The 24940-nt window shown below is 41.2% G+C and overlaps 1 protein-coding gene across 3 annotated transcripts in view; it reads right to left on the bottom strand.

Annotated features, from left to right (window-relative positions):
• The window catches only part of LOC111160860 (contactin associated protein like 5), an 823942-nt gene extending 799316 nt beyond the window's left edge, over positions 1–24626 (bottom strand). For 2 of the 3 annotated variants that reach the window (XM_022524243.1, XM_022524244.1), the window contains exon 1: positions 24283–24626. In XM_022524243.1, the coding sequence (XP_022379951.1) occupies positions 24283–24364 (82 nt within the window). In that variant the 5' untranslated portion in view covers positions 24365–24626. The remainder of the gene's footprint in view (positions 1–24282) is intronic. The other variant, XM_022524245.1, reaches the window with a different exon arrangement.
• Positions 24627–24940: the final 314 nt, after the last annotated feature.

Below are 24940 nucleotides of genomic sequence, written 5' to 3'. Positions count from 1 at the left end.
GAGCCACTCTAGTAAATTAATCAAACCTGAAGAGGAAGCCATCAGAAATGCCAATCTGGTCAGAAACACAGGTAACCATCTGAGGCATGCAACTAGCTTGGAAGGGAGGGGAAGGCAGTCGTGTAGGACTGAAGTCTTAACCTGTGGAGTCTGATGTTATTTCCAGTGGAGAGTGTCAGATTTGAGTTGAATTTTTGGACACCCTGTTGGAGTCTGAGAATTGCTTGGTGTTGTGTGTAGAGGACCCCACCCCCACACTGAAATTGAGTCCAGAAACCCAAAAAGGATGTCCATAATCCATAGCACAGCACCAGAGGCGATGATGATTTTCAATATATTCTGGGAAACTAGTGCCACTCTAGAATTTTCCTTGCTATTAACATAGTGTTTTAGAGGTAAAGGAAAGGCAGTGCTGAGCACCCTGGAAGAGCCAAGTGAAGGACCTCTCAGAAGCCAGCCAAAGCTTCTATCAAAGGGAGTCTTTGCATCAGGTCTTTATAGAGAAACAATTACACTTCGAACTATGTCTTTGTGTCTAATGGGACACTTGGTGTTTATCTACAAGGACTGTGTATGTGTGCATGTTCATTTTGAGAAGAGAGAAGAGATGGAAAGAAAACTAGGTTTTGTCATTGTTAAGGCCTCAGATGCTTGTAGATGCACACACAGGTTTTAATGTCAATGGGAGACACTTTGTCACATGCCATTATATCTGCTCCTATCCCACCTCAGCTGTCTATACTGTTAGATTAACTGAAAAATTGCGCACACTTCTCTTTCAGGTTTTGAACAGGGACATTTAACATGCCACAGTCCAGGAGAACGTTCTGCATGCTTAAGATTAAACACTGTTGATTTTCTCCTGTTGACTATTTCATTTAGAAATCACACACTCTGAAGGGAGAGGGTGGCTCTGAGCTGGTTCCTCCTATAAATTTTATTTCAGTACTTGCCAGTGCCCAAGCAGAGTGTGCCAAGTGTAACCAAAGCTGCAGACATTTTGAGAGATTGATATTTCAGAGAAATTGAAATTCATTCAAAAGTAGTCTTCATCAAAGTCCAGAGCTATGCCTTGAAATCTGAGAGGAACCTGGGGCTCAAAACCATTCAATATTCTCACCAGTATGTCAAGGTCCCACATCAGGAGAAAGAGCAGCACACAGAGGCAGGGACAGCTTCGGAGTTTATTAGGACAGGCCCAGACATCTCCCCAAGCATATTTATTACTATGACCCCCCAACCTACCTTCCTTGCTAAGATCTTAATAATACAATCTAATTATTTATTCTTGATAATCTCAGTTGTTTTTAATAATACCTCTCAAAACAAGGCAATACAGCCTAGTGGTTAAGCCCATAGACTTTAAGCCAAGAACATCCCTTACTAGGTGAGCACCTATTGGATACTAAGCACCAAACTTAAAGTATAATGCAAAAGGTAGTTCCTTGGGGCGCCTGGGTGGCTCAGTGGGTTAAGCTGCTGCCTTCGGCTCAGGTCATGATCTCAGAGTCCTGGGATCGAGCCCCGCATGGGGCTCTCTGCTCAGCAGGGAGCCTGCTTCCTCCTCTCTCTCTGCCTGCCTCTCTGCCTGCTTGTGATCTCTCTGTCAAATAAATAAATAAAATCTTAAAAAAAAAAAAGGTAGTTCCTTTAACTCTCTCCTTAATCATAAGGGTATTTTATCATATTATCATTTATCATAAGGTTATTTTATCATATCATCATCATCTTCTAGATGAAGCTCAGGGAGTTCCCAATCCAGAGACTATAACAGAGTCTATATTTAAACTCAGATTCAATACATCCCTAAGCATTGTTTATTTATTTATTTATTTTTTTAATTTTTAAATTTTTATTTTGTATAATTATATTTTATCGAACAGAAAATATAGCAGGCCTGACAATTTTATTCTGGTTTGAAAAATGCAGGTCTGTACCTTAAAGGGTGAAAAGTATACACCAAACTGTTGACAGGTTGCAAACAAACATCAGAGTCATTCTCTGATCATTAGCTTAAGGTTTACACAGGTACCGCCACCACCTCCTCTTGCCTCATGAGATGTAAATAAAGCACCATGTTGTCTGGAATCATTGGCATTATTTGCCTCCAAAGAGCAAGATGGGGGTTTCTCGGTGACAGTAAATGTTCTACTACATTCCCTCTGTATCACTGCTGGACATTTAGAGGGAATGAGAAGACAAACCCAGAGACTGGTGGTGGCACCAGAGGAAGGCTTATGTACCTCATCATTTTTTGACTTGTCCCCATTAGAAAGGATGATGAATTCAACAGTACACACAAATAACTTCACACAGAATTTAAGGAAGTCTGCACCTACTTCCCAGATGTCCATGGGACCCCTGTGCTCTGACCAGCTAACAAACCCCTACATAGAAATTAGAGACAAACAGGAGTTACAACTATACCTCTTGGTACCTTAGGAAGAACTGGTAAAACTCTTTACTGGGTACCTACTAGATGCAAAGAAAAAGGAAAGAGACATTATTAAATGACACATGAGCATTGCATCTGGCAGGAATGTGTTCAATAAATATGAGGGGGTCAGGAAAGGAATTCTCATTTTACTGATGGGAAAACAGTGGTTAAGAGGTTTTTCCCAAGGTGATGTCAAGCTAGGTTTTGACCCCAGGTCTGTATGACTTTAAAGCGTGCCTTCACCACCTCATGCTGCCAGTTTAATGGGAGCTGATGACCACTACTACAAAGATGAGTAAGAAGTGGCTCTCACTTCAAGGAACAGTCTAGTGGGTGGGAAGATTAGAAATGTGCATGACAGGAAAACTAGTAACACAGGCAGAAAAAAAAAAGCCTAAGGGACTCAGAAACAGAGAGAAATGAAGGCTTCGGCATAGGCTTGGGAATGGCTGTGACTGAAATCGGTGTAGGCATCCTACACATGTGTGCATGCACTCACTATAGGCAGGGCCAGGGAGCAGTATGAAAGCAATGAGAGCTCTAGAAACAGAGCCCTAGGGGCCTCTCCAATCCTGACCTCTACATGCTGAAGGGGTGCAGAACATGCTACCCCAAAATAGATCTATTTGGCATAAGGATTTTCTTGAGCTGGTTATTTTTAAGAAATAGCAGACACAAGAGAAGCTCTGGAAACCCTAAGTAGTGTTTACCCTCCTGAAAGAGACAGTCCAATTTATAAGGGAAAATCTTCATTCGTAAGGGTATCTCCCTCTCTGTTCCAGGAAGAGGAAGAGGACTAAAACTCTGGGAACCCTTATCAATGAAGATGGCAAAGACTTAAATCCCCACAGCCACCTTACCCTTGTTTATTGTGCTTTTCCCTGGTAACCCTCCATTATCGGCCTCTCCCATCCCAGCCCCTTTCTTTTGTCTTTAGCTGAAGAAAATATTTAAGGTGAAGGCTTGGGCCATTTTAGGGAGTTACTCAGCTTTCCCGGTATCTCCCACATGTATATGAGGTCATGTAATTAAACGTCTGGGGTCTTTTGCTCATGTTAATCTGTCTTTTATTATGGGGGTGTTGGGGTTAGCCAAAAACCTAGATATGTAGAGGAAATAATACTTTCTCTTCCTTACAGTGTCACATGGCAGGAGCTGGCTCTTTATCACTACTGCACGCTGACCCCACACAATAGGCACCTGATAGATAGACACCAAGTACATGGGAAGATAGGGCTGCAATGGGAGACCAGCTGGTTTGTGGAAGACCTCACATTTCTGAATTAAGGAGCCTCTATCTTACACCTTTCACAGTGGAGTCACTGACTGCACTTGAATGCATAAGAGACCCAGGAATTCCAGGGTGATAGGCTTAATAAGGTTCAGCTGAGATACAGCCTTTCTGCTTGGCCACATTCAGGCACCAGAAGTAGGAACCAGTATTCCCTCCAGGGCTGAATTTCCATATAATGATATGCAAGAAGCAGGTTCTATGAAGGAATATCACAATGGAAAAGGCATGGACTATCGGACAGACCTAGGTCAAAGCCAAGCTCCGTGTGAGGCAGTGATAAACCCTGGGTAAACTTCTTCGCTGTTAATGATGGTCACTCATGATTAGCTTCATTTTCTCTTTCGTTAAACGAGGAACATAATGCCAACCTCAGACACAAAGATTTCGGTCCGGGAGCCGGAGTGCCTGCGCTAACATTTCCACTTTCTAGCTGTGTGACCTCAGACAAGTGATTTAACCTCTCTGTGCCTGTTTCCTTATCTGTAAACTCAGGTTGGACATATCCTTAGCATGCAGGGTTATTACGAAGATCCTATATTATGAAGATAAAAAGACAGGATTGTTTTGGTCTATAATGTCACATAAATATTAGACCTTCCTCTTATTACTGCTGTCACGTAATAACACTCAATTTTTAGGCCATGGTAGATACTGCGGAAGGATGATTTGAACAAGTGGCTCTCCCACGCTTAGTCCTAAGGATTTTTGAGATTTCGGTATCAAAGAAATCTCTTACATTGGAGATTTTAAAGGCCATTCCAGCACTAACCTAACAAAAACGTGTGCCCAAGGCGGCAGCCCAAACTCACCCTGATTTCCTGGTTTCTGAGTCTCAAGGCACAGGATTACTCAGGGGTTGTCAAGCCACTCCTGGGGAGCCTTCTCCTGTTGTGAAAACCTTTCTTCATTTCTGTCTCTAGAAAGTTCCTTTAGCATTAACGACCCAATTGTCTTCTTTTCTTGTATGATATGTACCTCACCCTGTAACTTGACCTGGTAGGAGTGTGATTAGTTAATTGCCATAGGCACCTAATATTTGAAGGAAAAAAAAATGGATACCTCAGCCATCTTTCTTTTCAAGCAATGGAAAATGATTAAGGTTCAGTGATTTCTCTGTGGGGGGTAGCTGTTTTCAGGTGGATATTCAGAGACTTGCAAATGCTAGACATTAAGCTGTTCTTTTCTGTCTTTTTCTCTTTTATGAAGGGATAACAGGGGAGGGCTTGGAAAAGACAAAGGGACAGGTTCTGAATAAGTTCTTTTTAAAATCTCCTTTCTTTGTAATAAAAATGTTCATCTGTATAAATTCCACTTATTTGCCATGTGCATATTTGGCCACTGGCAAAATTGTGAAATCTCAAAGTTTTCCCTTTCTTGTCTTTGCCTTTTAGATTTTGTGGCTTTTTCCCTTTGAGGGACTTCTCACACAGATCCCTCCTTCCCCCAGCCAGTCCCCACAGGGTTCACACCCATCTTGTCAGAAGTTGGGAAAGAACATGCCACTCATGCACACTCAGAAAAATTTCACAATCACTGGCATCCAGAATAAGACCTTCCCCTCTTCCCCTCTCCAAGGACTTGCAGGGCAATGAGTCTCTCAAAATCTTTCTCTCTTCATCTTTTCTGGGTCATGGACGTGTTTTGGAAATCAGGTGAAATATAAGCCCTTTATCCAAGAAAAATGCACAGATGCATATACAAATTCCTGCACAATTTCAGGGGATTCACAGACTCTCTTAAATGCACAATGGAAATCCTGAAGAATGTTAATGCAAAGTCCCTGCTCCACTTTGAGTGAGGAGGTTGGGATGGGTGGGGAGCTGGGGCAGAAATACAGGCTTTCCTTCACTATCACTTGTTCCACTTTCTTTCCCAACACATAAAGCCGGTAGTGGAGATATGTTTAAAAATTGGTTTTAGAGGGGCACCTGGGTGGCTCAGTTGGTTAAGCTTCTGCCTCTGGCTCAGGTCATGATTCGAAGGTTCGGGGATTGAGCCAGAGTTGGGGTCCATGCTTACTAAGGGGTTTGCTTCTCCCTCTCCCTCTGCCACTCCCCTCTTCCCACTCATGCTCTCTCCCTCTCTATCTCAAATATATAAAATATTTTAATTAAAAAATAAAAAAGACAAATTGGTATTAGAATAAAAAGTGAGTATTAATATTATTACTCACACAGTGCCTTATTTCAGAGGGTGAGGAGAAATCAGACACACACAACTGTAGTATCATTCTTTTTTAACAGAATGCAAACAAAATCGAGTAACTCTGTCCTATAAGGGAAAATAACCTTCCCCTAAAGTGGAAAAGTGTTTCAAGAAAGACATTTTCCACTGGAGGCCAAGCTGAAAGGCTTAATGCTGGCCTGGAGAAAAGGACTCAGGGAAACTCTACCAAGTTTTTTTTCCTGAGGAGTCCAGAAGTCAGAAAAGGGTGAACTGATAAACGTTGACTAGAGACACATTTTGAAGCCAGAGACATGTTTGAGATCTGAGTTTTCATTTGAAAAGTCCATGATATTTTATATCCTACCCCAGAACATGTCTGTTATTTTCTTTGATATTAAAATAATGTGCTTTTCTTAACCTTTGCATGAATTGGTTCTCAAGAACCAAATTGATGTGTGTGAGTATCAGCGTGTGTATTTCTTCATTATCATTGCTTGCTTCTGTGATACAAATATTGCTAAAGCTAAAGTTGAAAAGCTTGGGTTCAGAGATGAGGCCACCCTGAATGATATGTGTTCCCAAACATGCTGTGATCATTCTACAGCATCCATCATCATCATGACAGTAGAGGAGGTAGGAACAACCATAGCACTTTATGAAAAACTTAAGCAACAGTAAAATTACGGGGAGAGGGAGGGGTTACAGCCTAATAGCCAATACAAACACCATCTCCATAAACACGGCCTTGAAAGAGAAGACTCCTAGGCTGCTGGGACTCTGTCTTCCACTGTCAAAGTGGAAGTTGAATGTGTTTCTTCACTAAAAACTAAAATCAGTTCCTAGTTTGGAACTGTATTCCAAAATTTGGGGGGAAATGAATGTGATTTCCTCCAACCAGAATGTGATTTCCTCCAGTCAGAATATATTGATAAACTGTTAGGACCTCAGTTCCTACCAAGGGTCTAAAATTCTCTTCTCAGTGGAAAGAATATAGTGGTTTGGAATCACAGGTCAACTGCTTCATGGTTAATAGTAGACTACTCGGCCCTCTCTAAACTCTAAGTTTCTTAGCAAACATTAACCACATAGGGTTGTGGGGCCAATTAGTGGTGATGCATGTTAATGACAAGGCCAGGCATAGAGGAAGCAGTCAATCATGGTAGCTACTAATACTATAAAGAGAGATGACATAAAGATGTGATATATATCGTATAGGCTTTAAGGGTTTAAAGGAAAGCAACAGTAATGAAGTCCAGAGAAGAGAGGCAGAGAGCTGAGAACTGGACCATGGAGATCTCTGAAGATAGAAGTTAAGATGAGACTTTCTAGTTTACTCAGTTCAGGAGAAGCCAGCAAGAAAACTTATTCAAGATATCCTTGAACAAAGTGAAGAGAACCATTTATATCAATGGAGGGCTAACTAAGTGACAGCTATGAGAGGGAGAAAGAAAAGACACTGATGGCCTTCAGACAACACAGCTATCTGATGCTTGCTAGCTTGATTCACTTTCAACTGAAAGCCTTATATTGCGGTCAAATCTTTCCAAATCTACTCTGCAATCCAATTTTCCTTATGGCTGTCACACTGTGGCTCTCGCAGATCGGTAAGACAAATCTGGAGGAATGACTGCGTTCTATTCTGGACAATTTATTTCCCCCCTGGACATTATATTTTAAATACAGCATTGTCAAAGCAGAATATCTACAAAATAAGGAAACATGATCGGGGGACGTGCAAGGAGGGAAAACCATACCTTAGGAAAAATAAAGGAAAAGAAGAGATGAGAAGACTAAGACAAATGGTGTTGTTCTCTTTATGGATTTGCAGAAAAATCATGATGAAGAGGAAGGGCACTTGGTTTGAGATGCCCCAGAGAGCAGAGCTAAGTAAGGGCAGTGGTTTTGTGGTGCACGAAGACAGGCTGGAAGAAAGGATGCCCTATTTGTGGGGAGGAAAATAAGTTGTCCTATGAAAGAAGTACAGTGTAACTGCCAATTGTCTGGAATGCCTTTAGAAAATATGGAGATCCACATAGGTTATAAAGATTATGGCTGGATTATGTAACTTCAAAGGTCTCTTTGTCAATTCTGTATTTTCTGATTTTTATACCCTGCCTTTTTCAAAAAGCAGACATCCAGTAGAGGCCAAAGCCAATCATCCCATTTCCACTGAGAAGACAAATTAAATACTCTATATCTGTTTAATTGCTTTAAAAATTGAATATTTGATTGGGGCAGATAAGCAATCAAAGCCAGGATCCTTATCTAACCCATCTCTGAATTGCTAGATGAAGTAGAAAATGTCATCTGCATAGATTGGTTCATGGCCTTTCCTGAGTGTCAGGAAGCACCTCCATAGACCATTTTTTTCACTTTTTGTTTGTTCCCAGAACTCCCCAAATATTTATGTATGCTAGAAGGGGGTGCTATAAAAAGAAAAAGTAAGACAAAAAATTAGAAAATGCTTTGTTATGAAACAGAGTTTCACTACTGTATGACAAAACCATGGTACTCTAAGGTGGCATGACCAGATGACTTTCAAGGTAAGAGTTAAACTGAACCACAAGGTAATTAGAAAAATGGTATGGAATTTATCTTCCCATTCCCAGTCCAGGATACGTCCCTTTCACCCTTATTCACATTGTGCCTAGATCTCCCCCATCAGCCTTTGTCTAAAGCCTACCAGGACAGTATAACCAGATCATTATTTCTCCAAAAACAATAACCAACTAAGTAACTAACTAAATAAATAAATATTAAAATTATAATAAATATCAATATATCAGAAATATGCATGTGCAGCTTCTCCAAAGACACTACTTATCTCATTTGTTACTTACAATAGCCTATCTGCTATAGGCTATCTGCTATAACCTATCTGCTATAGCTATCTGCTATATTATCCTTATTGGGCGAAAATGTGGAAGGATAAACACAAAGTCATACACCTAGTAAGTGGTTAAATCGTGACTAAGTTCTATTCTAAGAATCTTCCTAAGAGTGAGATGTTAGAAGAAAGACTTGGGGTGTGGTGTGGTGTGTGTGTGTGTCTTTTCAATTAATACATGATGTTCTGTAAATAACTCACAGATCTAAACAGTTTCTCAGACTTCGGCTATCATGATATTTTGGGCTAGATATTTATCTGCTTATCTGTTGTGGGAGGCATTCCTTTGCTGCATGGCTGCATGCTTATTAACATCCCTGGCTCCTCTATCCATGAGATGCAGTAGCAAGACTCCAGATGTGGCAACTGAAAACACCTCCAGACGTTGACAAATGTATCCAGGGGCAAAATCACTTCCAGTTGAGAACTGCTGATCTCACACTATCAGGCTTATTTTTTTTTTTTTTTTAAGAGAAGCACAAACTAAACTACTTGACATTGAGCACATACATGTCTTAATATAGGCATGTGTGCACAAGCACATGTAAACAATGACAAAGGAACCTCCCAGTGCATTTGGCTTCTTCTAGGAATTAAATCTTCCTAGCACAAAAAAAGCCAGGTGCCATCTTGACTTTGGTTTCTAATCTGGAATGAGAATTGGAAGGTGTGTAAAATGAGAATTTCATTGGACACCAAATGAGGTATTTTTATTTCTCCATATACAAAATGACATCATTTCCCCAATGAAGCCACAAAATACTTAGCTATAGAAACCCAATAAGCCAAATTGAATTTTCCAATAAAACTGACATATACAGAAAACATAGAAATCTTTACCCCAAACAATGGATCAACAAGGCTGAGAACATCAATAGAGTTATACATTCTCCCCTTAAATTGATTTTGTTTCACTTGGTCCAATGTTTCTTGGATTAACTTTACTAATGAATTTTCACAGTAGTTTATTCCCTTGACTGCTAAGCCATGGTCTGTGTTTAATTGTGATATTCTTTCCCAAGTCCAGATCTTTTATCAAACCATTAATGGCAGGAAAAGATTCGCTGACATGACAGCTAAACTAATCCATCTTGTTTATAAAGGACAAAATCAGGAATGTGATGTGGGTGCATATTTGTAGAGAAAAGCATATCTACATCCCATGCATATATGACAGCACACAGCACACAGCCCGTCACAATTACACTTTCATTTAAGTGTCTTATCAGTTCTTATTAAGTCAGAACATTATCCAGTGTGTGTGTGTGTGTGTGTGTGTGTGTGTGTATTAGGTAACTCAATACCCAAAATTGATAAAACAGTGATGAGGAGAACAACAGGAAATATTTCTATTGTAGACTCACAATTTTAGAAAGAATATTAACCTGGTTTGATATACTGAAAACATACCAAAACATTTTGTACTAACTTTTGTTAATAAAAAAACGAGCATTACACAACACACACACACACACACACACAGGCTTCGAAACACATGACGTCCCATAAGGTTATTTCAAGACAAAAACTCAATACCGCAAAACCAAAAGAAACACGTTGTGATTTTATGTCTCTTCCTGTATTCTTCATTTAATTAGATCATTGTTGAAGGAGCTTTGTGTTTCTCAGGTAATAGTGTCTTGGCCTCAGTAAATCCCAAGGCCAAGGTTCTCATTAATCCCATGTATACTTAACCATATGCTCAAGTATCACTATCTCCCGATAATGTTACTGAAATGTCGAGCTGAATATATCTGAAGATTTGCATTCTGTCTATCAGGTAATAGAACCATGTGAAAGAACTATAAAAAAATAACCCCAGTAAATTGGAATGCGAAGGATGCTTACTTGAATATTGCCCTGACACAGAGCAGCCACAGTGGAACATGTCTGCATGCCTCCCCCCAGCATTTATCCACATTCTTGGCAAAACATACTCTATTTCAGAAAATAAGTAGATATTAATTTCCATCCAAACGTCCGTTTCAATTCATTATCTACAGAAGTAAATATTCACAAAGGTGACACCCAAGTCAATATTGACCTTGGGGGGGATAATAAATTTTGACATTTGCCAGAATAAGCAGTTTGCAAATAGTGTATACACATGTAAAACTCTCCCTGGTGTATTAACCATGAAGGGAAACTCAAATATATAATACATATGTGTATGCATATATATTATCTTAAATTATGTATTGTATTAAATTCTGTTAAGAATGCAGAGCAAGAGCATTTGGAGTTCACTAGAGGTTTTATTTTCCTATATAAGTACAGTGTAGATCTATATACAATGGGATTTCCCAATTCATGGAACTGTAAGCAAACACACAAGCATGTGATTACAATTATGAGTCTAACCAGAATCAGGAACCAAGGCTGAATCCAGACATTTATTTAATTTGTGTCCATTTACCACTTCTAGCCACATTAATTAACATTAGCGAGCACACTGAGAGGGCCTCACTGGTGGAGAACGAAGGTCTATTTTTCTCACAAAAGTTGAGAGGCAGTGTAATGAGATTGTGCCTCCATCCACATGTGATGAACTGAGGAACAGTATTCAGAGGTTTGCCTCTATTCCCGTCCCTCATCCAGGCTTGCTGTCTGCACGTGGGTTTCATGTAAAGTGTCTATGCTTTAATTCAACCTAGCAAGTAGTTATTTTGCTCTTTGCTGTATGGCTAACATGAAATCCCTTCTTTTGAGAAGGTCCCCAAGGAATTTCTGGGATGGAGGTAGATAATTCAAGGGCCTTCATAAGATAATATATATATATTTTCTTTTAATAAGAAGAGCTACTGACTATTCACAAAGGAGATCAAAATGAAGAGACATGTCCTGGAGAAGCTCCTCTCTTCTCCGATCTGTAAATGCCAGTAAGATTCTCTTGTCCTAACACTTCTATAAAATAGCATCAGGACAAAAATAGATTTTCAAGGGGTTAAAAATGGGCACCAGGGTAGAGGTAATATTTAAAATATTTCATAATCTCAACAGCTGGACACTGTTGCAAGCAGATGCAAGTGGTGAGCACCCAGGGTGGACTTGCTGCCGGCACATCAGCCAAAGGTCAGCCACCATGGAGGGCACTGCCCCCCACTCCTCAAAATTTCCCTATGCCTAATCACATCTGCATACAATTACAAACTTAAGAGATTCCTGCAAGTAAGCTGGAGGCTTCACTTCTATGGAGAATCAGAAAGAGAAGAGCAGACTGAGCAGGACCTCGCCCCATCTCCCCCAAACAGCAATCTTTGTCATTTCTTTTGCATCCAGAAAGTCTACATAAGAGTTCATTTTGGAAGACAAAAATTCCTGCTTCTGAACTAAGTTTGAGTACAAAAGGCCTTATTCTTTCCGAGAGCTAGAACACAGCATCTCTGCATTGCCTCGGCGTGAGTGACTTTGGAATTCTCCATCTCCTTTCCTGACTGCCACTGACAGAGAGGAGAGGCGAGACTGCAAGGGAGTGGACCATCGGACAAGTTCCTCAGCCTCTCTAAACCCAAGCATAAGGTCCGCTGAGCCAAGAAAATAGATGAAAAAGAAGACAAAGGAGACACACAAAGACATACCACAAAGCCAAGCCAAGCAGTAGCCAGACTGAAGGGATAAGTGCAGGAGAGCTGGAGAATAAAGCAAACCATTGCCTGGCCTGGTTTTCCACACAGCCTGTAATAAAAGGAACTTCACTCATGGGCTGGTCTTCTTCTATCAAGCAGACACTACAAGGACAGCAGGGCAGATTCTCATATCACACCTAGTCTGTGGCAAAGAATAATGGTACACTGTATACACCAGTTAAACCCACCTTCCCATCTACACCCACTGGATGGAAGGAGGTTTGGGGCTGTGTTTGGGCTTTGTGGCAGCTTGAACTCTGTAGCCCAAAGATGCAGAACAGATCTGAAGGCCATCCAATCCTTGCCTTATTCGAACCAGTGACCTAAGTATCACAAATAGGGTTTTTTTTTACTAGCATGGAAGGAAGGAAGGAAGGAAGGAAGGAAGGGAGGGAGGGAGGAAAGAAGGAAAGAAAGGAAGAAAGAAAGAAAGAAAGAACCCACCTAACAAATTCTAGGAGCAATACAGTATGATACAGATTAAAAAAAAAAAAAATACTGCACTTATGAGGAAGATCCCAAAGGAACAGACACACTGATCATGGAATCCACAATACCTTTAGTGATAGTCTTGGAGCCTGGCCACAGAGAGCTGATGGCACAAGCTTTAATGAGTAATACAATCAACTTTTCAACTTATACAAATGGTTAGATGTACAGGAGCTGTTTGCCACAGGGATTTCTAGATGTAGGGGAAAAGATGGCCTGAAAATTAGGAAAAGACTGGCAGATTGGGAGGAATCTGTAGGTCTACCCTGACAAGGGTTTTCTCACCCTGCATCAGAGAGAAGGCTTGCTCTGCAAGGCTGAACATTAACTTGAGTTTAAGGATGGCTCAGCCTTGGGTTTGGGTTCAAGGAAACAGCAAGCAGAGAAAAGCAAGCACAGACTTTTCAGTCAGGGAAACATGGGCTATGATCCCAGTGTGACCACCTCCCAGCTATTTGATCTTGTGTAAATAACCTGACCATTCAAGCCAGCACATCCTCAGTCTATAATGGAGAAGACAATGGCTGTGGTTAGGAATAGGAGGTGACCTCATAAGGCATCCCCCTGGCACCCAGGGGAGGTTTGGAAACCCTGCCAATGAAGAAACACATTACTTCACTTTATCTCTAATCTCCAGGGTTCCAACATTCCAATCTACTGGATTCATTTCTTTTGATTGTGTCAAAAGGTTCCTGATTGTTGTAGAATGAGAGGCATTAATCTCTCTTTTAATATCCTGGTGAGCTCAGCCTGTCTCCAATCAGAAAGAATCTGCCCCTGTTGACCCCAATCCTGTAACCTGGCAGAGCTCATTCACTCAAAGGTAAACCTCATGCATGTGGCAGAATATTGCCCAGTGACTGCAATGGGGTGCAGCCTAGACCTGGAGGGGGCCAGGCAGACTGCTTGCTCACAGCCCCTACAAACAGCTCTTTTTCCATTCACTTCATAGGCTTGTGGGTTTCTTTTCTTCCTGTGAATTGATAAGCCCTTCTCACCTCCCATTATTGATTAATCATAATGTGCAGCTCACAGACCTGTCATAGCTGATGGCAAAGGAAGCTGCTGTTCCAAGGAGAGACAAGGGAGTTGTTCTCCTTCACGTAGGAACCCTGGAAGGCAGATGCAGGGAGAAAGAGCTAAAAAGCTCAGACCTGAGCCTCCGGGTGTATGCGGCCCTCTGCCATGGGTTAAGTGAATCAACTTTGCCCATCAATTTTTAATTGGAGATCTTGAGAAGCTATTTTTTATCGTAATATAAACATGGCTATAATGCAGAGCAGAATGCAAATATGTCTGAGGCTTAAGACAAAAATTCAAGAAATTACATGCTTCAGTGGCTACTTGAGGAGGAACTGAGAATCTCCTGGGTTTTCCTGCACTTTATTTATTTATTTATTTATTTATTTATTTATATGTGGGTATTTATTTGTTATATGTGGGTATTTATTTATGTGGGTATGTGGGTATTTATTTATTTATTTTATTGTGGTGAGTGGCACTTCGAAGGAAAAGTCTGAAAAATGCTTGCATCAGCCATAACACATAAAGAGGAGTCATTTAGTATTTGTTGATTGAGACAGGCTGAGTGGAGGAAGAGAGGCAGCTATAGAAGTGGAACTGAGAAAGGAGGAGGAAAAGAGCAGAAGAAGGGAGGGATGGGACAAAGGGAAAAAAAAAGGAAGGAGCCTCAGGAAGCAGGGGAGTTGGGGCAAAGGGGAAGAAACACTGAAGACAGGAAGCAGAGAGAAAAGATCTGGGAATAGGAACGGCTGCTTACGAAATTGATCAAGGGGGGTGGGTGGCTCAGTGGGTGAAGCCTCTGCCTTCGGCTCAGGTCATGATCCCAGGGTCCTGGGATTGAGCCCCGCATCCGGCTCTCTGCTGAGCAGAGAGCCTGCTTCCCCTCTCTTTCTGCCTGCTGCTCGGCCTACTTGTGATCTCTCTGTCAAATAAATAAAATCTTAAAAAAAAAAAAAAAAGAAAAGAAAAGAAAAGAAATTGATCAAGAACAGAGCAGAGGGGCTACAGTACCATAGTACCATCTTGTTGTGAGGAGATACTATTATCTTTTGTGGTTGTTTCTGGGGCTTTGTGGACAGCAATCCTAATAGTCCATCAATGAACAATCAATAAACAAAAGGCTTTAGGAATGCACACAGAAATGAATGCACAGCAGGCATTTCATAAACATTTTTTGAATCAATGAAAGAATGAATGATTCACTTGAAAATGGAAGAAGCACTTATAATACATCAATCATTGTACCAGCACCTGACTTTTAACTCAACAACAACAAGAGCATGTCTATTATTTATTCACCCAGTGCAGGCTTCAGCAGTGCGCGAGAAGAACAACTCCCAAACTCTTGCCTGAGCCTCCTGCTTCAGACACTGGGAATGCTTCACACATAATCCTGCCCCAGTTCACTGGCTTTTCTCAAGGTCTAATCAAGGACACTTCTCCCATCATGCTGACATTATCTGCGAGGGTCTGATCACTGTTCTGGAGATGGGCTCCTTATTTTTCTAGATAAACACCCATTCCACTCTCTTAGAAGGCTCCCTTTGTGAGCTTTTTAGCGAGCATGTTCACTGGCCACAGCCCAGAAGCAGTGGTCATACCCTGACAGAGTTCAGGAATCAAGTGAGGAATCCAGACAGGCGTGTTTTTGTCAGGTGGAGACAGGTTCTGCCCACAGTCCTCTTGACATTGGAGTTAAAATGAGAACAAGTTTCTATGTGCCTGGGCAATCACTCAGCTATCTGCTCACCCAGATGAAGGGAAAGTGAGTTATTCAAACTTTGCTTGAGAATGGAAATGTTTTTGCCCTAATATGTATTATAACTGATGACCTACACCCTTCCACTCTCCTTCACTACCTCCCTGTTGCCCACCTGCTTGGAATATGGAGGGTCCTGCGCAAAATCAGGAAGTTGGCAATACTTGTCTTAGACACCTTGAACATCCCTATTATTTGCCCTTCCCCCACTCAGAATAGTCTCTTCATCTCCTTCAGGTACCCAGCATTTTCTCTGCCACTAACTTTTTGTTTGTTTTGTTTTCTGGAAAAGGTCTGTTCCTCTCAGTCAAGAATAGTTCAGATAGATACGCATCTGTATATTTTCTCTCCCCGGGGTGGGGGGGGCGTTCGTGCTTTGTGTCTTAAGGCTTATCTCTACGCACTGAAAGTCTTTCCCTCATATTTACAAATTCAGAGCACTGATGGAGTTGGCGGAAGAGTTGTTTGGGGACAGATGGGTAGGGGGTGTTAGAATCAAGTGGGCTTTCCCAAGTGTCCTGTGGGTGGCAGATCCCTGTCAGGCCTACCCTTAGAATAGGCCTTGATGGGAGGCTTCATCACATTTGGTGACTGTGCCCACATAGTTTATAACAAGGAAACACTTGAATCCAACAGACTTTTTTTTTTCCTCCCGTCCTCTGACATCTGAACACAATCATGAACACAGGGAAGAGCCAATGATAATACCAAAAATACATGGCCACACGACGGAGAGAGGAGTGGGAAAGGGAGGAAGAGAAAGCAAGAGGCAGGGAGAGAGGGATGGGGCAGAGGGCAGAGAAGGAGAGAACTGAAAATGTATATTCAGCAAACAGTGGCCTAGACTAACACCTACAAGCATCTGTCTGTTAGGCGAATTGCTTTAAACTGCTATTTGCCTTGGACTCTCTTCAAAGGGATATTTCTGCTTCCAAAGGTGGATAGTTAAAAATAAAATACATCATGAGGGTGTTTTGGCATTTCCCTTTCGTTCCCCCCCCATCTTCAACATTATTGTTGTCATCCTTTAAAACTCAATCAATTCAGCTGATCCAGTGAACAGATGGCATTAATCAACCCCCAAGAATATGCACAGAAGCAGTTAGAAATGTAGAGACTTGGAATTTATGCCAGCAAATCAATTACCAATGATAGCAAATCAACGTGGCACACCCAGCTTCCCTTTGTTTCTCTTTCCAAAGAGCAACCACTGGTAGGAGGAATGATCCCTGGTTTACCCCCTGCCAGAAGGGGATCAAGAACAGAAACACTGAGGTTTAATTACACATTTCTTAATGACTAGTTCTCACTCTGCTGACAAAAATTGGTGTAATTTACAGACTAGAGGATGCATCAGAATGATGGATACAGACAGCATATGCTATATAGTGTCATGCAAATATGAAATATACTGCTCTGAGAATATGGTCGTTTGGTATTCCCAGAGAAGAACTTCATTTCAGAGAACAGAGCACCTTCTCTAGCATCTATGGCTCTCATTTGTCAAAAACAATGGGAGCAGCGATAGCATACATTTTACCCACAAATCTGGGCCTTCTGTGAGTTTACTAGTTTATATACCCCTGGTTTCAATGTACTTGGCCATTATTTTCTTTCTGGTTCTTTGTGACCTTTGCAGATTCTGAAACCTCCTTCTTTAGGCTCTTACCACTTGAGTTATTGTGATAAGCTAAGCTCTCAACTAGTTTTCTTGCTGCTAGTGTTGGCCTGGGCCGGTCTACCCCTCACGTGGTGATTTTTTTTTTTTTAAACAAATATCTGATCATGTATTATCTAATTACATATACAAAATCCTTCAGTGAAGCTTCATAGCTTGACAGTAAAAATAAGATCCCCCACACTTACCAATTTCCCTCATTTCTTTTTTCTTTTTTTAAAAGATTTGATTTATTTATTTGAGAGAGAGACAGAGTGAATGAGAGCGATAGAAAGCAAGAGAGAGCATGAGAGGGAGGAAGGTCAGAGGGAGAAGCAGACTCCCTGCTGAGCAGGAAGCCTGATGCAGGACTGCATCCTGGGACTCAAGGATCACCACCTGAGCTGAAGGTAGTCTCCCAAACAACTGAGCCACCCAGGCGCCCCCTCATTTCTTTTTCTAGCCCTCTGCCTATAAGCCACTCCCGCAAGTAGTCCCTACAACAGGTCTCACCCTTAAGCCTCCACACAAAAAGCCTGTGAGAACCTCTCCCCATTTCTGCAGTGAGTGAAGTCTTTGTTCAAGTCTCACCTTCCATCTCACTTCCCTGCCTTGATACCCCAGCCAGTGTGAGATGCTCATTTGGTGCCTCATATTACACTTGGCACTTATCTATTCTACAACATTTATCACATTGATGTGATTAAAGATTTATTTTTCTGGTTGTCCATGTTCAAATTTCCTTGAGATCATGGATGGTTCTTCTTATTTATCTCTTTTTCTCCTGTTTCTAGAAAAACTTAAGTTTAGGAAGGAGAGCCTTCAGTTGGGAGACACTTCTTCAGTAAGTTTTTGAAATGAGTAGCACACATTAACACTGAATCTTCCAACCACAGCTTAGAGAGAGGATATCAGAGGCTCAGGATAGTGTTATCGAGGTCATGTTGTCAACTTGCAATAAAATACAATCTTTCCAGTAATTTAGTACAAATGCCCTATAAAACAGCATTTAAACTTTTCTTTTTTATACTGAACGCTGGGCCATGAAGAAAGATTTTTTATAGCTATATATTTGTGTAGTTCCAGCTCTATAGGAAATATTCATTAAAATTGCAAAAGCAAGTTAATAAAATTAGATCAAACTTGGTTCTGAGGTCAGATCTTCTTAGCATTTCCAGAACAATAATAAGTAATACTTGCCAGTTAAAAATAAAATAAACCAAAAAATTTAAGACTCTAGCAACAGGGCCATAGAAAGATTATTTTTGTTTACAAATTAAACTTCTTAGAAACCATTCACTGGTTCTCTCATCCACTCATTCACCTAATGTTTTATGTATTGAATACAGACATTGAAATGAAATATGATAATCAGGGAGCTTTCCAACTACTCGAGAAGACAAGGATTGTAAGAAAGTGCTATGGAAATATACTAAGTCATACATAGGGGCATTTGGCCCAGTGTGGGGAAAGCCTGTGTGTGTGTGTGTGTGTGTGTGTGTGTGTGTGTGTAACTGGGAGAAAATTAGGGTGTGTAAAAACTGGAAAAGGGTAACTAGATCAGACAAATAGCACACACAAATAAACTCAAGGGAGATGCAGGATAGCATGTCTTGTTTGTAGAATGTGAAGTTCCCAAATTGGAAATTAGGGGACAGGGCAGGAATGGTGGACATGCAATTTAGACCATTAGGCAGGGCCAGATTAGGAGAGCCCTGTGCAGGGAGAAGGAGCTCATACCTACTATTTAATTAATACATTTGGTCTGATTCTAGAGACTTAGAAGACATGATGCCAACAGAGGTAGGTTTCATGGTAGTGTGTGTGTGTGTGTGTGTGTGTGTGGTAACAAGTCTTCATCAAGGCTATGTCCTTCCCCTATCCAGTTTTTTATTAAAACTTGTAAAAGAAAATTAAAGCGTCTGATGATCATCTAGATATGTGGCCTCTTATTTTTGACCATTGTGATATTAGGCATTTTGTATCAAATCTACATTCCAATTTTTGTGTTTTTTTGTTTGTTTTCTTTTGTTTTGTTTTGTTTTGATAAGGTATAACTCAGGTGTTGGCTCTGGTGGAAAATGTTACGTTCCTGACCTTTGCTATGGATAGAGCTACAGAGACTAACCATAGGGATCACAAGGCAACTTGCCAGCTCACACACAGCCCCCAACTGAATGCATGGGAATTAATTTCATTATCTTGCAGACTCTGATCTTTGGAGATAGACAGAGGTCCAGACCTGATTTTTTTTTTCATAAGATCATAGCTTTATGATCCTGGGAAAATTATTAACTTCTATTAACCTTAAATGTACTCATCTGTAAACTGAATTTAATAAAGTCTTCCTAGCTGCAATGCCTTGCCAAATTATGTGCCCCCGGCATATGAAGTGAGAGATACAATTATTGGGAGTTATTAGGAATTAAAACCCTATTATGTTGTTATTCTACATATAATTGCTTAACGATTTAGAGTATGACCATCCCAGAAGTATCCAAATAGAATGACCAGTAAGTAGGTAACATCAGTAAAGACACAAATACATTAGGACTAGATAGGACCTTAATCACCATATGATCCAACTCCTTCAATTAATACACAACAATCATTAAGATAAGTCAATGACCTCCTTAAGGACACTTTCCGGAAAGTGTCAAGAGTTTTGATGAATGAAGACAGCTTCCCTTATGTATTAAAAATGCCACTACTAGCTCCAAATGAGTACAACACTGAATCTTCAAAACAAAGGTCCAGTGAGTGAATGACTATTGTACCATGATCTTTGTGGTAACTAGACCCTCTCCCCACCCTCCTAACTAGTGAGGATAATTAGCTTTGTATATATACAAGCCATCTTTCAGCAGAGTTCCGGGATACAAACCGAAGGGCTTTGGATCACCAACTAAAGCTTTTAGGAACATTTCAAGTAATATCATAAATCTTCGTTTTGTAACAAATGAGCACTGAAAAGTAAAGAGATGTAGGTAAGGAGAACTGGGTCCTATTAAAGAAAGATGAAGAAAATGGGAAGAGCAGGGGGAAAAAAAAAAGAAAATTTCAATTTAGAGAATAGGGGCTGGAGTGATGTAATTCTAATGGAAGCTAATTCTCTCATAATTCTGTACCCTGGTATGGACATTGCTCTTCTAGTTTTTCATCTACATGTTCCAATAGTGGAAATATGAATCTGGTTTGGAGATGTGGGCTAGGAGGGATTGAAGAGAAAGAGAGTTCACATGGATTGTCAAAGACAAGCCTATTCAACCACAGGAAAATCTTTAGGACTCTCTTCCAAATGAGCATTATAGTGCTTCCTTCACTTCTGCTGACTATAATTGTCAGAAAAGTATACCGCAAACACTTCCCTGCTGAAAAAAGTCAGCCTGGTATTTGTTTATTTATAATATTACCTATTGATTGGGTTTGTGCATAAGCTTCAGATAACTCAAGGAATATTGCATTCTCTTTATTTAAAGATGTTTAGGACTATGATTGATATCCTTGTATATATTACATGAGGTTCTTTCTGTGATGAAAGGCATCATCATAGAATAATGAGTTTCTGATTTCCTTCTCAAGGCTGTTATCTCTGTGAACCTGGTATGTAGCACCAAACAGTTAAGATGCTTGGAGATCAAAGTGACTCATTAGGTTAAAATTAAGGCAGTCATAATCACATAACATCTGAGTGTTGGCAAAAATAAAGTGAAGAGTGACCCTTGTAAGTATCGTGCACTGCTCTTGTCTTCTGAATGCAACTTCTTGCATTACCATAGTCTTTCCACGTAATTAATATTTGAAGAATCTCCTTAGTAAAATACTGAACTGCCGTTCCGTTTGGGAGAAGATACATATCTCAGTTGCTGTTTTACATCCAAGCCTGTGAGCATGGCAAAGTTGCATAAGTGGACAGACATTCAATGTGTTAGCTGTGGCATAACCAGGGCTAAAACCCATCAGCATTTCAAACTCCTAGTTTCACTTGAACCAGCTATCCTCAAGTTACATTGTTTCTTCTTGTGTCAAAGGAGTTGATATCACATGTAAAATGGTTTTTCATTTAACAGTGGCCTATCATAGCTACATTCGAATTAACTAATTCCCTCAGGGTAAACCCAAAGGAAATGTAGCTACTTAATATCCTGAAAATCTGGAATGGGGGAATTTCCACAGTTTTTATTACTGGCTGGTAATTATGTTCTCTGCACAGATTCATAATACCTATTCTGTAGCTGGCTTTCTAACCTGACTTTATTTTAATTTTGTTTAATTAGAAACTTACAAAATCCATAATGGGTAAGCATTCATTTCTCTCTTACAGACAAATGCCCAAGTTTTGGTCAGATTATAAGAAAATTAAACACACACATACATATACATTCTATATGCAACAGTAATAACAACACATTATTTTTAAAATAATACAAACAATTAAAAGTTGTTTTTATTTGAACAAAGGTCACAGGTATACTTAGATACCACGGAGCGTCTTGTGTAAATAACTCATGTTTAGGGATATTTTCACAAATGACATAAAATGTTATCTCAAAAAATAAAAATATTGAAAAAAAATTCTCCAAGTGATCTATATACTTATACAAATTGACTATTTGAAAGGAGATTTATCTTCTTCAATACATGCATATAAACGTTCATGGATTGTAGATAAATAGTAAATCAAAGCCCTAAATTTAATGGATAAAGTATGTGGACAATTGAAGTAGGGAAGAATTGTGGAATGCTAATGTTTTTCTCTTAGAGGTTCTGCATCACTGTTTCTGAAGATTACCGAGATAAACTGAGTTGAGAAGTAATTTTCTGCTGCCATGCTATTGTACTAATACATTTTGTTTAGCATAATAAAAAACATTAATCATTATTCTTTAAGAACACTGACCCCAAAATATTTAGCAAGTAGCATGCATTCAATTGAATTGTTGATTCGAAATAAGGAAATTAAACTGTCACTGATGAAATACTAAAGCTCATTACCAAAAAGTTTCATTTGAAATGTTGAGAATTAGCTTTATTGCTGCATCAGTAATGATAAGCATGAGTCTTAAATCCACGCCATTTAGGTTTTATGAGCATTATTAAAACATATTAACCATAATTCAGTTAATTTGCACAAACTGGCATTCTACAATTTATTTCCTTGCTCTTAAGAAAAGGTGCTACATAAGGAAGCCCCAACCATATTCCTGTAGGGTATGTTCTAACTATTTTACCCTTATTCCTCGCCCCACCTTTATGGATCTTCAAAATATTCACTATTTCCAGATAGGTAAATGTGCTAAAGGAAAAACAGCTCTTTTGCAGCTACACCTTTACATTATTAGGACAATACTGACCTCTAGTGTTTTAGGAGGTAGAGAGGCTAGCTCAGCACCATGCCTAACTTCCTCTAACTAAACCGCTTAGATGTTTTTCTAAAGCACCATGGGAACGATTTCACTTAAGAAGAAGAGGAGGAGGAAAAGGAGGAGGAGGGGGAGGGGAAGTAAGGAGAGGTGAGGAGGAGGAAGAGAAAAGAAACATCAGATTCTAACCTTGTCCTACCTATTCTCTGAAATGATATCTATACTAAGTCCCTCTGGCTCCTCCCTTTTAGAGAGGTTGACCTCACTCCTTTAGAATAGAAACTTTAATACAATCTTTATAAGGCATAACCACTAACGATGGATTCTGAACCTCCAAAACTTCCAATCACAGAAACACTGGCTCATCTTTGGACCATTTTCACTAAACAACATTTGTCTAATTGTCTTCCCTTGAGGAGCAACTCTGGGTTGAGTATGAGTATCTCTTATACAAGGTCCTCTTGAACCTGAGTATGGGGAGTGACATAGGGGGACTCACAAGTACTAAGGAGTCTTCCTATCTTTCTCTAAAAGTGGTGTTATGTTCCAGTACAGTTAAGCATTTCAGAGGTTCCTGGGGGTTGGGAGATAGCAGACAGAGGAGCAAGCCCAGAAACTCAAGGAACCTTGATAAAATATCTTTGGAAAAAACACAGATGGCTTAATTGCGTTCTTTCTCATTTAGGAGTTTCCAAGCTGGAAAAACTTCCCTCTCTCTGCCTAGAGAGGCAGCTGAGCAATTGAGCTTGAACCTCTGATGGCTCTAGAGATTTATTCAACTTTGACGAACTGGGTTCTTTAAATACACAGTGCAGGTGTGGATCCCCAGGTGTCCAGCCTTCCTGCCTATTAAATTAAATGCCCTGCACTTGCTGAGGTTAGAGCTTGGACGACAGAGTGTACACTTAGTGCATACTCATTATGTGTTCTTTGGCACAAAGATTTTGGGGGTGGAGTGTGCATCAAAGCTCTTCCTCCTGTAACAGGGGCAGCCATTGATCTTGTGGTTTGACTACATTGGGCCATGACTCTTAGGCCAAAACTCCCAATCCTATTAAACCGATGCCTATTGGTTGCAGGATACCCCAACTGAAGCCTCCTGCCTACAGGAGAGCTGAAAGCCATGTCTAGTGAGGTACTGGGTATATTGCAAATCCCAGGCAGCCGCATTCAGAGATGAGCCACTGTCACCGAGTGCGGTGGCTGGGAGCATCTCTATCTCTGGAAGCTCAGCCTTCAGTGCATACAATCCGAACCCGGGGCCCTTCTCCGGAAAACCTTTGGCGGAGACCAGGCAGGCGAAGAACGCGGACCTGGCGTGAGGCACGGGGAAGAGGAACCTTCCCTTCTCCCCAGAACTTTGCGATTCGGGAAGAAGGGCAGGAAATTCAGCGGGGCTGGCTCATCCGAGCTCTGCTAACTTTTGGGATGGTTTGAGTGCTAGAACCACACCAATCAGCATTTCCCCCCTTCTTCTCTGTTCAGGGCAGACACAATTGAACATGCTTGGACAGTTGAGTGTCTCTCCCCAACGCTGGCGTTTCCCATCTCACCTACCCGCCCCCAGCTCCTGGTACTCACAATTTGTCGCTGTTAATCCTAAATGCCACAAGACGGAGAACAGCAAAGTGAAAACGCTGGTCAGCCTTGGTACAGAATCCATTTCCCCCGAGTAAGTGGTCCCTCCCAATCGAATCCCAAATTCGCAGGCGCCAGCCGCGGCTTCTTCTTCTGTTCGCTCTCTCTCTCCCTCTCTCTCTCTCCTTCTCTTCGGCACCGCCTGAACCCCTCCCACCCCCCCTAGGAGAGGCACTCGCGGCTTCACTCCATCCCGTGTCCAGACGCTCCACCGAAAAGGTAGCGGGCTCCGCCTCTGAGCTGCGACTGAAGGAAGCTACGGTCCCCGCAACTGCCGCTTGCTGTACTCGCCCTCCTCGCCCGCCTCTTCCTCCTCTCCCCCTCCTTAAAGGTGCAAATCCAAACCCCGCTGCAACACGAGGATCCGCGCCGGGCAGACAGCCACTGCACCTCGGCCGCCGGCGCTGGGATCTGCAACCGGGCCGGCCGCTCCTTATAGGCGAGCTAGGCGCGCGGCACCGCCCCCGGCCAGGCCCGCCCGGCGCTCTCCTATAAGAGCGGTCTGGGCGGGTCCTCTGCGCGCTCCGGCGCCCTGGCTCCAGGCCCCGCGCCGCGGCGGTGCGCTCCGGCGGCCGGGGCCCGGGGTCCCTCTCCTGGGGGC

The sequence above is a fragment of the Enhydra lutris genome, unplaced genomic scaffold (assembly GCF_002288905.1).
Source record: "Enhydra lutris kenyoni isolate GAN:26980312 unplaced genomic scaffold, ASM228890v2 scaffoldscaffold78, whole genome shotgun sequence".
Classification (NCBI taxonomy): Eukaryota; Metazoa; Chordata; class Mammalia; order Carnivora; family Mustelidae; genus Enhydra; species Enhydra lutris.
This window is presented reverse-complemented; position numbering and strand designations above follow the sequence as displayed.